Source organism: Oryza sativa, chromosome 6 (assembly GCF_034140825.1).
Source record: "Oryza sativa Japonica Group chromosome 6, ASM3414082v1".
Classification (NCBI taxonomy): Eukaryota; Viridiplantae; Streptophyta; class Magnoliopsida; order Poales; family Poaceae; genus Oryza; species Oryza sativa.
In genome coordinates this window covers 2,336,278-2,352,363 of record NC_089040.1, presented here as the reverse complement: position 1 = coordinate 2,352,363, position 16,086 = coordinate 2,336,278, and the positions used below count along the sequence as shown (strand labels likewise).

The following is a 16,086-nucleotide window of genomic DNA, read 5'->3' as shown; positions in this document are numbered from 1 at the left end:
CCATTTGCCAAGGCATTCGAATTTCAACAACACTAATGCTGCTGGGTAAGCAAACCATATCAATACAACTGCAAACGATGACACATGCATGGATATCAGGTTATCCAATGATTCAGATTGGCACTTGAGAACCAAGCATCAGATTGTCACTGGATAACCAATCACACAAACCAGTTTGTCAGGACATCCTTTGGAATGGGTTTCAGGAATCAATACAGATGACTTGCAAACCACATCAAACAAAATTTGAAAATATAATACGCACATAGCAGGGCATAACAGAGATTTGTGATCTTGTTATATCATCATTCAGGCCTATGTCATAACTCTTAACCAGTTATAAAGGAACAACAGTAATTCTCCCATAGATTCAAACATAGGAAGATGCAACAGGTCTCCTTGAGCATTCAAAACTATGGTCACCTCCAAAAACAAGTCACAAGAAAGATGTTGACCTAAGCTTTTTTCTTAGATGATTTCTTGAAAGGTTTCTTCTGGGGCTTGAGCTTATCAGATCTCGAGGACATCTCTCTGTCTTTCCTTCTTCGCTTTTCCTTCTTCACCTTGTACATTGTGTTTGCCTGCTTACAAAAATGTTTACAGATGCGGTTAGTTCATTCAAACAGAACAAGCAGTGCCAATGATGGTGGGCAAAACACAATTTAATATACTCCATTGAATCCTGGAACTTGCCTTGCAAACATCAAGCTGTTCAGAGTTTCTGGCAAGTAGAGACATCAGAATTTTGTCATTCTGCTGTTTCCCCAGGTTGCCCATTCCCTCCCCTTCAGCAACTGGGATAAACTGCAGAAACAACATGATTCAGCTATAGTTCACAAATTCAGCCTACAAAGGCAGACTCATAAATCAAAGCCATTAAGATATAAAAACCTTTTTATGTTTGCCAGGATGCTTTGGAGGTTTCTCGCCAGGCAACTTCTCATCAAACTTCCCACCACTTGCTGTTGCAGATCCCATGCCAGCAACATTCTCAAGATCCTCTTTTCTAGATTTTTTCGGAAGATCAGCTTTAGTTCCTGTGATGGGCAAGGACGTTGCAGCAAGTTGTATATGACTGCACACAAAATATATTGGAGAGCTGTTAGATGACTATACTGCATAATTCTCAATGTTCCTTACTGGTACGAAAAGGAATTCATAGGAGGGAGGGGTAAGCAGTAGGTGAGTAAAGGATTACAACCTTGGCAAAGCACCAACTTTTGCAGCTTTCTTTAAGTTCTCTAGTCTGTTTTTTCCTTGCTTTTCTACCCGCTTCTTCTTTTGCTTCCTTTGTGCGAAAGGATCAACTCCAGGCTCTGTAACAAATGAAATTGTCGATTAAAAGGGTATATCAGGTTGACCAACCAGGTTTAGGATACATGCACATCTAGAAAAAGAATCATTAATAGTAAGAAAATGTTTGTCAGATTTAGGTCCTAAACTATGAAATGACTGCATATAAAAAAATAAATGGGGGTAAAGCACTGCATATGAAAAATGCTGGAAAATTTGCTGGACGGAGTCGACTAACAAAAGCAGATGAATATGAGAGCTGCAATACTGTATCAGGGAGAGAGACCAGTCAGCACAACAGTCAACAGGATTGTTGGCAAAAGGTTCATGAAGACAAATTACTAACCATCAGTGGATTTAGCTTCAACAATCGGAACCGATATGGGGATTGTGAGACGAAGGAGCTTGACTTTCCGTCCCAAAATATAACTGTATTGAAGCTGGCCAGTATCATCAAAAGCTAACTTATCATCATCATCAGATTCAGCATCTTCAGGACGGCACCAGCGTGGCTTGGGCACAGACCACCTGTTCATTTCAACGAAATAACTTATATATCCAAAACTTAACTTCAACCTAATAAATAGCAACATGGATCGGAATACCAACCTGTTAACCTTATTTTTGACATCTCTTGGCATTTTCCAGAAACACGCACCAGAGGCATTGCCAATATCACCACTAGATTCACTGTCAGATTATGCTTCAGCAAGCTTCTTAAAATGCTCCAAAAAAGAACAATGCTAGAATACTGACATGAACAATGCTAATACCTTTTTGTCTCAAACGATGCTAGAATCTTGCAGATCTCTTCCCATAATAAGAAAGGAGTTCCAATTCTTGTGTCATAGAAGTTCATGCCAATAACATTGCCATCAAGATTAACAAGAGGGCTTCCAATCCCAGCCTAGCAAGTTAACATAAATAAGTTGTGATTTACTGTTTTCTATTGAAAACATTGCTAGCTAATTCATTCCAATGCAACTATATACTTTGTCAGAAACACAAAGCAGAGTCTGTCCAATGTCAAGCTTTCACAATTGTAATATTATCTAGGTTTCATCAAAAGATACCGTTCGATTCATATTCCAAAGTACTTTACCATGACCATATTTTAACTGTAAGCAAATTAATGACAGGAATTTACAGTCAAAGCTCTCTTTTAGACAGTCAAATTACACCTAATAGAAAAAAGAGAGTTATTACCTTAGTAATTTTACATGTGGAACATGCGAGGAACTGGCAGTCAAGTGTGCCTGTCCAAGGAACTAGACGACCACTAGTAGCCATTAACGTGCCAGAATTGAAGCAACGCCCTACAGCCACTACTCTAGAAGACTTGCAATCAAAGCTCGTATTTAATGGACGAAGAGCACGGTACTTGACACTGACTAGAGCAATGTTGTAATGTAGATTGCAATGCTCTAACTTCCCTTCTTTGCATTGGTTGTTAAGAAACACTTTAATCTGCAAATAATACAGTGATCAGATTTAAACAGCACCTTAGAAGAACATCAGACACAAAACAATGAACACCAACCCTCAAGTTTTCATCAATCTTGTTCTCATCACCAGAATCTCTAACCAAGCTCGCTGATGTCAAAATCATCTTAGATCCACTCCATTCAATAAAAAAACCTGTGCATGCAAAAAACCTTTTTTCTCCTGCATGCCATGATTCTGGTTACCAGCTAGTTGTAATCGAAACAGAGATGAAATAGTAAATGTCACACCGTTGTAAACTCACCATTGAATGAAGCCAGTGCGACAACATTGCGATTTAGGATAGAAGCTCTTCTGCTGAATTTTCTCCAGACACCTTCACCATATATGTCGCCAAAAGGGTCTTCAAAAGAATTAACCAAGATCATGCCAGCTGGATAAATACATTGTAGAATAAGTTGTTAGTGGTACATGAGAGCTGTAAAAGATCAGCAAATTTTAGAAGCACTGACTCACCTCCTAACATGGAGGATGGTAACTTAGGATAACCCATGGAGTCAAGATCTAACTGTTCCTGGTTGAGAAAATCTCCATGTACTGGTGCAACAAGGTGAAGTGATCAGCACTGACATATACTAATACTATACACAAAAAGTAAATTCACATAAACTCTGCGCATACATAGCATGTAACATGAGTTATATCATTATAACAGCCTGAGCAACAATTAGCATTAGAAGTCAGCGTGCATGAACATACCTATTGTACATATGTTAACTAATAAGATCCAACAATACAAGAGTACTACTGAAAGGGCCGGAATAATTGATGTACAAATGTAAACGCTTGCACAGCTTCTAAATAGGTACCATTACGAACTCAATAATTTGCATAACAATATGATGTTAAGCACTTGTGAGGAGTGCCTGTGTGCTCACCTTCTGGATGGCTGTTAGATTTCTCACCTATGGATGCTTCAGGCCTGCAGATCATAAAAAATGACTAGTTGACTACTAATCAAAAAGTAAAATGGATCAAACCAGTGCACTTATACGAAAAATGGTGCCAAACACTATGTGGGTAGAATCATAGGCAAGGAACAAGACAGAGAAGCGAGGATTAAATAGACATACCTGTGAACCTTCATTTTTTTTTATTGTACAAGGCCAGTCTTCTTTTGCACGAATGTCAAGTAATGATTGAGAGTTGTGCCCCATGGTAGAAAAATGGCTCTTCTATTGGTAAAAAAAAGGTTCATGCCAACCATATCCCCATCAACAGAAAGAAGCGGCCCACCTTCCCAAGGCTAAGAAATAAAACAAGCAACACGGGTTACATTTGAACAAAATAAAGTTGTACAGAACAAGAGTTAAATACAAACAAGAAATCAAATATTTCTGTTGCCTCCATGCCTAACAGAAATAAAAATGAAATGCTCATATCATCATGCAAGTGTACCTTTGAGATTTTACAATGAAGATCTCTATCATCCTCGGATACCTTTGAATCGCCATTCAACTCCACAGTCTCGACCATTATTTCGCCGGAGGTGTCATGCCCTACAGCTAATACCTCACCATGGGGCAGACTTTCAAGTGCACTTTGGAAAGGTCCAACCTGAACATCACGGACACTATAGACTTCGACAACAGAAAAGTCATTATCCAAATCATATTCAGCCATATACCCATCATACAGTCTGGTGCCGTCAAGGCGCACTTGAATCTAAAAAATGAAAAAGCGAGAAATGAGCACACAATGATCAGAAGTAAACAGATTAGTAAAGGATGACTGTCAGCACCAACCTTTAAGTCATCATGGTGTTTGGTCGTAGCATTAAGAGCTCTAACCAGAGTTGCAGTAGTCAAAAACTTTGTAAAAAACTGGTGTTCTATAGCTATGCCTGAGCATGAAAATAAGATTTTGTCTCCTACAGAAGATCGCAAGTTGAATCATTTATAACTGGTGGCATTTCAATATATACTTGTTAGAAAACTGAGAAGACTAAGCGTATATAATCACCATTGAACAAAATAATAGAAGCGACACTTTTAGACAAATATGATTTAAGCCCATCACTGAGACCAGTCCAAACATCTTGCTTAGAGTTCCGAAGGAGGTCACCTAGTTGAAGAAAATAAAACATAAAGCAGCTGTGAATAATCACATAAACTGTGAAAACGCCAGGGGTGTAGCAGAAAAGAGGAAAAGATCTAGCAGACCTGAGATCCACTCATTCTTGAAGGCTCTACTATTCTTATGAAAGCTTCTAGGGAGATCACCACCGCCCCTCTTAGCTTTCCACATATTTTTCAAGACTGAAGCAGAACTTTCTTTTAGAAATAAAAACAAAGGGGCAAAATGTGGGGTCATAAGCAGTGAAGCGACAATATAAAACTATAACCGAGCAACTAATCAGGAATGCGAAGTATGTAAATTATGTCAGGGTTGCTGATCCTTCCTTGGTTGCCTGAAACACCAAGAAGGTAGCCAAAAAGCATAATTTCTTGGCAGTCGCAGAGCTTGCATCTAAATTGTGCATGGCCAACAAGTAGATATATTGATTGTTCGTAAATATTAGCTAGTTGTTATTGTACATGTCTTACGGAGTTTGCAAAAACCATGCGTGACATGAAGTTCTGCCACTGTTAGTTCAACTATCAGCTATAGCATGGAGTGCTGACGTGACAAGGACAGTGCAACGTCACACCTGATGTACAAGCCTATTCCTTAGGTTGTGTCCAACTGTATTTCGAGTGCCAAGTATGTTCCCCAAACATACATTTATGGTATCATCTTGGAGCAAAGGCTGTTCCCACAAACACAACAGAAAGAAAAGAGCTCACTTAAGCCTCCGTATTTTTTTCGGGGTGCAGGTTAAGGTAGTCACTAATCAAACCTAGCTTCACCTTCCAATTGGAAGGTACTTCCTCGGTTTCATATTATAAGACTTTCTAGCATTATCCACATTCATATATATGTTAATGAATCTAGACATATATATGTGTTTAAATTCATTAACGTCTGTATGAATGTGGGCAATGCTAGAAAGTCTTATAATATGAAACGGAGGGAGTATGTAACATGTTCTCTTCTACCACTTAGTGAAGACCGGGCATACAAAAAGCACCAAAGAAGCAGTCAAGCTCTTCATAATTAAAAAAAGGAACATTATGGAACTAATCTGAAACTGCACAATATTCCATGTAAGATAAGTTGGTGATATTTTTTTTCAGAATTCCATGTGCTGCTGTTACTCTGGTACTAGATTCATTAAGGGGGTTTCTAAAGAAACACTGTATGCTTGAAGATATTGATCTTTTGAATTATATATATATATATAACAGCAATATTGTACCACCCAATCAAGCGATCTCGTTGAAAGAAGTCGACCCGCTGAAGTAAAGTTCCAATAAGATGACGCATGTAATCGGACCAAGAAAAAACCAGGAATACTAATTAGCGGGCACGCGCTAGCAAAAGAAGTCACGCGCGTTTTCCGACCGCGTCACGACAACTAGGGTTAGGGTTAGGGTTGCCGGGTGGGGTGGGGGAAGGTGGCGCTGGGAGGGCGGGCGGTGGGCCGGTGATGGTGGCGGGGGCAAAGCGAGGCAAAGGGGAGGGGGAGGAGGCCGGCGGGGTGGGGCCGCGCCGGCACGTTGACGCCTTTCGGCGCCGGCACGGTGGCGGTGGAGAAAAGAGCTAACCTGTTACCGAGGGAGGAGGAGCGTGCTCGCCGGAGCCCGCACCGGAGGGTAGCCGCTCCGCTGCCTCGGACGGACTGGAACAACGATGGCGATGGGAAGAGATTAAAAAAAAAAAAAAACACCAGTACCGCAAGAATCTTTACAAGGCATGCCACGAGAGGGACTCCGGGAAGGGATGGGGGAGGGTGATGCAGGGCAGGAATCCTACCATGCTATGAGCAAATCACGGCCACCGGATCAGTACTGGATGGACGGACAGGATCTGTGCAGGAAGCCCGCGTGGAAATCGGCTACGCGGGCCAAATCGCCCCCCATCGATTTTGAAGCCCACGAGACAGGTACGGCTTACCAAAGAAATAGCCCATACACGTGCTTATTTGCGGCCGCGTCCCTCCGTACTATTGATTTTTTTTTACACATGTTTGACCTATTAAAAAAAATTTATGTTAATTATTTTTCTATCATTTGATTCATTGTTAAATATACTTTTATGCATTCGTAGAGTTTTACATATTTCAAAAAAGCTTTTGAATAGACGAACGGTTAAACGTGTGTCAAAAAATTAACGGTGTCAAATATTTAGGGACGGAGAGATTATGCATGAGGGAGAGAAGATTGGCAAGTGGGACCAACGTGTCAGTCTAGCAAGAATATTTTACATTGCGTGTTAAACATGTGATCTTTGGTGCAGAAGAGGAGGACCGGATTATAATCGCCGCTCATGCTATCCATGGGAACAAGCGGGCATGTATTGCAAAGCTTTTGGATGGGAGAACCGACAATGCTATAAAGAACCACTTGGAATTCTACTCTGAGGCGTCGATCCTTCAACGATGGTCGATGCAAACATGGTGATTCTGTGGAGAGAAGAAGTGTCGACGTTTGATAGTCACAACTAGGATATTTAGATTGTATGGGTATCGTCGGTACCAGGGTTATCGAAGTGTAAACCTCTCTAGCGGGAGGACGTGAGACCCCCCCCCCCCCTTTGTGAGTTCGGCTAGGGGATAGGGCGCGATGATCAAGAGTGTGTCATCGCCGTGGACTCGGCTAGCGAGGTGGATGGTGAACGGGGAGTGAGACCAGAGATTATCTAGGTTCGGGCCGCTTGGAAGCGTAATACCCTACTCCTGTGTGTGGGTTTATGTTTAGGTTGTTACAAGGGATCTTGAATCCGGGAGTGCAATCTGCAAGCGTTCCCCCAGAGTTCAAGATCTTCCGAATCCCCCTTACTCGGTAGGCAAGGTCCTCCTTTTATAGTTTAAGGGGTTACCACATGCACCGCCTCTACACATCTTGTCATTGGAGGGGGGCCCACATCAACTCTGGTCGAGCCGCCACCCATGCCTTAGATCGGAAGTAAGGTGGCCACCCGTCCTCAGGTGATCCCCAGCGCAGTCTTTTGTCTGACACGGGGGGACATCCCCTGTCATTCCCTCATAAATTCTTAGAGACTTTGTGGGTTCATGCATAGGGGATGCACCGGTCGGACATCGGTCTCCGGGCGTCGATGAGACGGGGCATACCTGCCCCCACGCCACCTGACACAGGGTGGGGCATGGGTTAGGGTTGTCAAAAAAGCTTGAGGCTCGCGAACTACTCGAGCTCGGCTCGTCCTAGGCTCGATTCGAGTTCGGCTCGAGCTCCAGACGAGCCGAGCCCGAGCCTATCCCTAAGCTCGCGAGCTTTGTCGAGCCGAGCTCGAGCTTCTAACGAGTCTAGTAATATATGATTTTTGTTGTTATTTAATAAATTAGGAGATCAAATATGTTATTTGTATGTCTTATATTGACATCATATATTTATTTTGTTCTTTTTTCCTCTTCTATTAATACGATGAACTAGAAATTAATTATAAGATTATCTTTGAAATATATATTGTGTTACTTAAAAATCAAGCTCGAGCTGGATCGAGCTTGAGCCGAGCCTGTCAAAAAGCTCGAACATTTTATAGGCTCGGCTCGAGCTTATATCGAGCTCGAGCCTAGGCAGACGAGCTCGCTCGAGCTCGGCTCGTTGATAGCCCTAGCATGGGTGCGCTGCCACCCGTCTCATCCGCCTGCGACTAGTCTCAGCCTGGTCAAGGGCGATTGACGCACATCAATCAATCGAACGTCGCACGACTAGCCATGCCACATTAAATGCGGCGGTGGTGGTTGGGGCGTCGCCCATCAATGCGCCTGGCAGCGCCTCTTTCTCTGCCCACTCAGCAGCAACGTGGCAGCCGAGTGAGGGCCTCGGGGCGACGCAGCCCCTCAGGCCCGAGGGGCGCGACAGGATACCCCGAGGCCCCTATGCAGCTATGGGCGCCTCTTGGCTGCTCATTACCCGTGCGCCCCCCCCCCCCCCCCCCCCCCCCGATGGGGGGGACAAGCTACGCGGCCACGTGGCTAGAGGAAAGGACCCTTCTCTCTTAGTGTGGGTACCCCCGGGCCCATATTACCGACAAGGGTATATGCAAGATTGAGGTAAAAGATATGAAGACAAGGACTTTTATATAGGTTCAGGCCCCTTATCTGACAGGCAATAACCCTACATCCTGTTTATATGGAATTGATATAGAAAATCACAGAATACAACAATTGAGACGATTGGGATAACCTATCTAGCCATCGTCGACTTGGCGGCATGAACACTAACTCGTACTCGACGACGAGGTAGCCTTTCTCCTCGAATATGAACTCGATGAGATCAGAGATAGCACTAGATCTCTCTTGCCGGCCTCCGTAGGTACCGGATTGGGTTTGTCTAGGCTAATCTCTGATGTAGATACATGGCATTAGGATAAAAACAAAAATAAAACAAATATGTGGGACCCATATGTCATTCATAAAAAAAGTATTGTGGGACCCACATGTCATCCTCCCTCTCCCTTCTTCCTCCCCCTCTCTCCCTTATCTCTCTCTCTCAGGAACGGTGGCGGTGGCGGTGGGGACGAGGCGGAGGGGAACGGTGGCGGCGGTGGCGGTTGGGGAGCGGCAGCGACGGCGGTCGGGAGCAGCGGTTGTGGCCTCGTAAGGACGCCCGATGGCACGACAAAGTTGCTGATCTGGAGCACAGAGATGTTGTACGGCACCACGACGACCACCCTCTTGATTGTGGCGTTCACCAGCGCGCTGCGCGTGAAGGAGGAGCTCGCCGGCGACGAGCTCCATCTGTCTGTGGTCATCGTTCCGGCTATCCCGGCGCTAGGCTCAGGTTGCGCGCGCTCCTCGGTCATACATGTGATTTCCACTGATGCACGAGAGAGGAGGCGATTTGGTCGGATGGCGATTTCATCGGCGCGGCTGCCGGTGGAGTGGATTCCTTCGTCGGAGAGATCCCCGAGCCTCGTATCTTCCACTGCTCTATCCTCTTCCGCCTTCGCCTTTGCTGCTGCTCTTCATGTGCTGCCACCACCTCTTCGTCCTTCCCTAGCCGTCATTGCCATTGGCCGCACCACCATCTATGAGGACGCTGGCCGGCGTCGTACTCTTCATCTCCACCATGCTGCCGCTCCCTCTCCTCACCTCACCCCTTCCCTTCTCTAGATCGACAGAGCCAAGCAGCCAACAGGGACAGTAATGGCGGTGGCGGTGGTTGAAGGTGTTGGTAGGAAGGTGGCAGTGGCGGGGGATGGGGACGAGGTGGTGGCGAGAGGTACCGTTGCCGCCACCATCACCTGTCGCCACCATTCGTTCATGCCTTTATGTGTCGGTTAGGCAAGGAATAGCCCATGGGGATGGGGGTAGAGAGATGCCTTTAGATTTCTATAGCTTTTCTAGTGTAGAAGCTTTTGCATGCTCCTATAGCCCTATCCACTTAGGCTTTCACCGATTCCTATGCTGGTCACGATTCAGTACATCCAAATAAATACCAAGCAAACCAATAGCACGGGCAATCAAACAATAAATCAAGCCACTTGCAATCAACGTACTACTGCACACAAGGGCTGGCAATCACAAAATAACAGAGCCAAGCCGCCGGATTTTGTTTAAAATTTGGGTAAAAGATAAAATAAATTTTAAAATTGAATTTTTAATACGAATTCCATAAAAAGGTCATTAAAATTCAAAATAATAATAAAAGTTGAACAACCTAGCAAAGCACATTCTATAAATATACAAAAGTAAGAGTAATTGAAACTCAGAAAAAAAATATTTCTGAAATTGCTTTTCAACACTAATTCCAAATAAACTTTAAAAGATCATGAAAATTCTGAATAAAGTAGGAAAATAATTTTGAAATTACTAAAATTTGCGATTAAAATAAGAAATATCAAAGAACAGTCCATATAGTACACAACACAGGATTAACTAACTTTTGAAATAAAAATAAAATAAGTTCAAAACTGGATTTACATATGAATTCCAGATAAAGATGAAATCATTAAAATTACAATCACAAATATAATAAAAACTTATAACATAATCGCGGCGAATAAATTTCGATTTCGCTAGGCATTGATGACAAAACGGAAGCGAGACTACGTGGGCTAATGAGTGGATAGGCGACAAAAGAGCAGGGAGATGGTGGTTGCCAATGAAGAGCGAGCCAAGAGGCAATAAATTAGTAAAGTGGAAGTGACGGCTTCTAAAAATAAACCCTAATGATAATGATGTTCGATTTTACAAAGTATCGATGATAACAAAGATGAAAGATGACAGAATAGGCATACAAGTGAGTGTGCGGCAAAATAAGCAACGAGATGGCGGTTGCCATGGAGAGCAAGCTGAGAGGGTGGTAAATGAAGAGGGTGGCGTCGGCGGTGACTTCTACAAACTATAAAAACAGAACCTCAGCGTGATTTGTAAGGTGCTTAATGTAGAGAGGTGCGGAGGGGCGTAAAGGAGTATGGAGGCATCACTTGCCAAGGGGAGCAATTTGAGAAGCTGCGGAGGAGTAAGTTGGTGGTGACAGCTTCTAATTAAAAACTATAAAAAATGGTGAGGTTCAATTTTGTATTGTGCCTGATTAAGAAAAGTAGTGGCAAAGAGTCGATTGGAGGGACAACAACGGAGTAGCGAAGTGGCAGCGGGTGCTAAAAGACAATATGAAGAGCAACAAGCAATAGAAATGAAAAGAAGGGACATAATGTAGACGAGCAGAGGGATGGTAGCAGAGAAACATTTGTTTATAAATCATAGATTTAATGGTGTAGTATAGGGAGTTTATCGGAGATACATGATAATATTTTGAAGTCAAAGAGGGAAAATTGGTATGGTCTAAAAACTATAAAAATGAAGGAACATTTTTTTTATAAAAATATAATTTAATGGCGCGTGATAGGGAGTACATCGGAGATGCTCAATCATATTTTGAACTTGAAGCAGGAAAATTGTTATTGTCACTTTATTAATTAGTTCCCTTAGAGAGTATATGGTTAAAGCAATATAATATCTCTCTCATATAGATATGCCTATATATGTGCAATTCTTTAAATAAAGAAAGCTTTTATTAATCTCAGACAATTACATCAAATTGATACAACCATACTAAGAATACTCCTGGCTGCTACATAACTACGATGTACACAGCTAAAACACACACACGTACGCAAAAGAGTTTGTAACAAAGTGAAGAAAGCTATAAAATAATGCTCCCGTCCTCTGCATAACTAGGATGCACACAGCCAAAACACACTCGCGCGCACAAAAGAGTTTGTAACAAAGTGAAGAAAGCTATAAAATCTAGCAGATCAATTATTCTGTTTCTTAAAAAAGATTTCAAGTTAAACAAATATAGATAATTCTACATCGTAATATAATTTTATTTCAATGCTAGCCGTGCAATTGCGCGGGCCACCCTGTAAAAGTTGTAAAATCTAGCGGGTCGATTATTCTGTTTCTTAAAAAAGATTTCAAATTGAATAAATGTAGATAATTCTATATCGTAATATAACTTTAGTTCAGTACTAGCCGCGTAATTATACGGATCACCGTGCTAGTTTATGTGGAGAGCCTACGTGATCACGTAACTAGTAGAATTGATAGAGCAAATTGACTAGTATAGTACTCCACTCTTTTTCCTTGTTTTTTCTTTTGGTCTAGAGACTTCATGTTAGCAGGAAGCAGCAACAGGTGACACCTAAGCTAGTTTCCTCAAGAAATTTCAAGCCGACAGGTGGAGCTATCAGAATACGTCGAGGACACTCTATAAACAGTTAAACTCCACACCAGAAGAAACTAGCTATTACTTTCTCCGTTTCATAATATAAGTCATTTTAGTATTTCTCACATTCATAGTGATGTTAATAAATCTAAATAGATATATATGTCTAGATTCATTAACATCAATATGAATATGGAAAATGCTAGAATGACTTATATTTTGAAACGGAGGAAGTAGCAGGTAAGGTTTTTTTTGCAAGTAGTCATGCGGGCATCGATGGTATCGGGTAATTCATACTTTTTCCTTTCCTATAAACTTAATCAAACATAATAAACATAATAAAGTTTAAGTAAAAGAAAAATCAAACGATTTATAATATGAAATAGAAAGAGTAGGGTATAACGTGGGGCCACTAAAAAATTACTCACCAATCCTCAACTACCGTGTCTTCTTCCTACGAGAAAAGAATTAGTTACTACTGCCGGCAACCATATGACCGAGTATTAGTTATTCATCCCTCTCATAATACTGTTGCTACGTAACAACGAAAAATTTAGTACTAACTAGTAGCATTTTTCTTTCAGTACATTATAGTGGATGATCAGTTAAATAGACTTATTCTACCTAACCAGATCTCCCATCCTGATAAAGAAGATGGGATTTGGGTAGAAAAGGAACCAACCAAAATATTCAGTTAAATCGAATCCCCAAATCCTGTGTGGGTGTGTTTGGATAATGGGAAATGAGGGATGGGATTATGATTGAGAAATAAATGAAAGATTAAGATTAAATGAGAGAGGAAGAATGAATGATTAGAATTTAAAGATGTCTTTTGGTGGGTTGGAGATCATTTTCATATCCCATTAGCCAAACAGGACATGGCATATGGGTCAGTGGGTGGCACCACAGTTTCAGGCTCTCAAACCCGTTGGTCCCGTAAAAGCGTACTCCAGTGCTACCATCTGAATGAGTGGAGTGTGAAGCGGGCGCAGGTTGGCCACCAACTTCCAAAAGAAGTAAAGGTCGAGTTTAGATTCAAAAATTTTTCTTCAAACTTTTACTTTTTCTATCACATCAAAACTTTCTTAAACATAAACTTTTAACTTTTTCATCACATCGTTCCAATTTCAACCAAACTTTAAATTTTGGTATGAATTAAACACACCCAAAACTCCGGAAGAAGAGGTCCATTGAACCTACCCGTCTCGTGGGTTTCTGCCCAAAACCGTGGCCGTGCGCCACCAGGTTCATCTCATCCACTCCTCTCCTCGTACGCCTATAAAATCATACACGGCTTCTTGCTCTCTCGGCGATGCAAGCCAACTGAACCCACTCTCAAGAACAGATACAGATTCAGACTGGTGTTTCTGCTAGACTGCTACTGCAAGTGTTGGTAGCTAGATCCTCTCTCTGCTTGTCGTTGTTGTTGTAGAAGAAGAAGCTGATGTCGACGGTGACTCGTGCCTACCTCGACCAGAAGCTCGCCCTCGCAAAACGCTGCTCCAGAGGTGAGAATTCCTGCTCCTTGTTGCGAGCTAAGTATGCTAATTAACTGTCAGTTTGATCAATGTATAGTGTATCTTGGTTCTCATACATTGGTGGTTGAAATTGTTGCAGAGGCGACGCTCGCCGGAGCCAAGGCGGCGGCGGTGGCGACGGTGGCATCCGCCGTCCCGACGGTGAGCTAATTAAACCGACAACGAAACATTCGCAGTTTCGCCTGACATTGCATCTCACCAAACTGATCTTGCGATGAACTGTGTGTTGTTTCATCGATCAGCTGGCGAGCGTGAGGATGCTGCCGTGGGCGAAGGCCAACATCAACCCGACGGGACAGGCGCTGATCATCTGCACGGCGGCCGGGATGGCATACTTCGTCGCCGCCGACAAGAAGATCCTCTCGCTGGCGAGGAGGCACTCCTTCGAGAACGCACCTGAACACCTCAAGAACACCTCCTTCCAGGGCACCGGCCACCCTCACCCTGCCTTCTTCAGGCCATGAGGAACACTGAACTTCACAGTGACTGATGGAAGCCTGGATAAACCGCTACTACTACAATATGGCTGTGCTTGCTGTGTAATGGTTCTATAAGTTGTAATGTAATTAATTAGTTTTGATGATGAAGATGATGATGATGAAATCAGTGAGAACTAGTACCTTGTTTTTTTTTTCACTCCGTTCTGAACTTCCTCTGAAATTTCCTTGCTGTCTTGTCTGCCCTTTATTCAGAACATTTTCTTGCCGGGACAAAGGGAAAAAAGTGAAAAAGATAAAAACAGCATAATGCTATGTATGAACGCTGACAACATGTGTTAGCGCATTACAAATTACTAATGACTGTATGCATGCATGATGCATCCCCTAGCTAGTTGGTGTGAACTTTGAAGGCCAAAGCTATAAAGATTTGTAAATACAGCACATACTTATGCATTATGTGCAATTGTGCACTAATGCAGAGCAAAGGTGATGTGAACCTTCAGAAAATGTAGTGCTGGTAGTAGTATCTACGTACAGAAAAACGGTATAACAATATGATACGCGTCACATCACCTCGACGGTACAGCTTATTGCCTTATCATCGCAGCTCAATACGGCCAAAAGAGAACAAATTGATTGATCATTGATGTACGAATGGAAGTTCTGTTTTCCCAAATCAAGCTGCTAACTGCTGCTGGTTTGGTTTCTCATGAGACATCTATAGCTTAATTTTAGCCAGCGTTTCATCCGTCTATGTACATCGATGCTGAGTGACAGATAGAGGAAAGAGTCAATGCATCGACTGTATAGCAGCAGCAGCCATGGATAGAGTGAAAAACAGGGAGGAGGATGGTGATCTATACCATGGGCAGCCAGTGATTGATTGATCTAATCATGTAGCTAGTTTCTTGCTACCCTTTGCTAATCCCTACTAACCGAACTGGATCGACAACTACTGTACAGTTTTCTCCTACTTATTTGTTTTCGAGGTGAAAACCGCTCCACACCGATTTATCGAAAACAGATATAAAAAACCGATGACTTTCTATCAACGACTTATGGAAACTAGCTAATGCAGATCGGTTTTCACAAATCAAGATATAGCAGTTTCACGAAAACTGATCGGTTTTGTGAACCCCGTTGGTTGTTATTAATTAAGAACACACAAAAAAAGAGGAGTTTTCAGTAAATTATCAGTAAAGCAAAGTTGGTTGTATCCTGGGCTCGTTCTTTTCTAATTAAGATACTGATTTTTAGCACGTTTTTCAAACTACTAAAAATAATATATTTTATGCGAAAATTTTCTTTACAAAAGTTGTTCTAAACTATCGAATAAATCTATTTTTTAAGTTTATAATAATTAAAACTCAATTAATTATGTACTAATAACTTTCTTGCTTTATACGACTTTACTTAATCTTAATTTTAATCTTAATTTTAATCTTAATATGTAGCAATTTAGAATGAGATTAGACCTATCCTGAAACTACAAATCTAAAATGAATCTAATATGATTCTAAAATATTATATATTGGGACGGAAATAGATAGCATCAGAAATGGGGATAGGCGATCC

The 16,086-nt window shown here is 42.1% G+C and overlaps 2 protein-coding genes across 2 annotated transcripts; one reads left to right on the top strand and one right to left on the bottom strand.

Annotated features, from left to right (window-relative positions):
* Positions 1-219: 219 nt before the first annotated feature.
* Positions 220-6,598, bottom strand: LOC4340081 (uncharacterized). The gene is given in 18 exon segments (XM_015787710.3): positions 220-581; positions 694-804; positions 892-1,075; positions 1,202-1,316; positions 1,640-1,821; positions 1,903-1,983; positions 2,067-2,200; positions 2,500-2,760; positions 2,834-2,958; positions 3,041-3,169; positions 3,253-3,333; positions 3,675-3,718; positions 3,870-4,042; positions 4,195-4,461; positions 4,542-4,666; positions 4,759-4,860; positions 4,959-5,054; positions 6,444-6,598. Coding segments are annotated over 17 exon segments (2,325 nt in total). The 5' UTR covers positions 5,044-5,054; positions 6,444-6,598; the 3' UTR covers positions 220-455.
* A 7,243-nt stretch (positions 6,599-13,841) lies between these two features.
* Positions 13,842-14,707, top strand: LOC4340079 (early nodulin-93). The gene is made up of 3 exons (XM_026026011.2): positions 13,842-14,041; positions 14,151-14,212; positions 14,314-14,707. The coding sequence occupies exons 1-3, from the start codon at positions 13,978-13,980 to the stop codon at positions 14,533-14,535; spliced, it is 348 nt and encodes a 115-aa protein (XP_025881796.1). The 5' UTR covers positions 13,842-13,977; the 3' UTR covers positions 14,536-14,707.
* Positions 14,708-16,086: the final 1,379 nt, after the last annotated feature.

Coding starts and splice junctions, on each gene's coding strand:
- LOC4340079 (XM_026026011.2), top strand. CDS start 13,978: ATGTCGACGGTGACTCGTGCCTACCTCGACCAGAAGCTCGCCCTCGCA. Junction 14,042..14,150: donor CGCAAAACGCTGCTCCAGAG/GTGAGAATTCCT, acceptor AAATTGTTGCAG/AGGCGACGCTCGCCGGAGCC. Junction 14,213..14,313: donor TGGCATCCGCCGTCCCGACG/GTGAGCTAATTA, acceptor TTCATCGATCAG/CTGGCGAGCGTGAGGATGCT.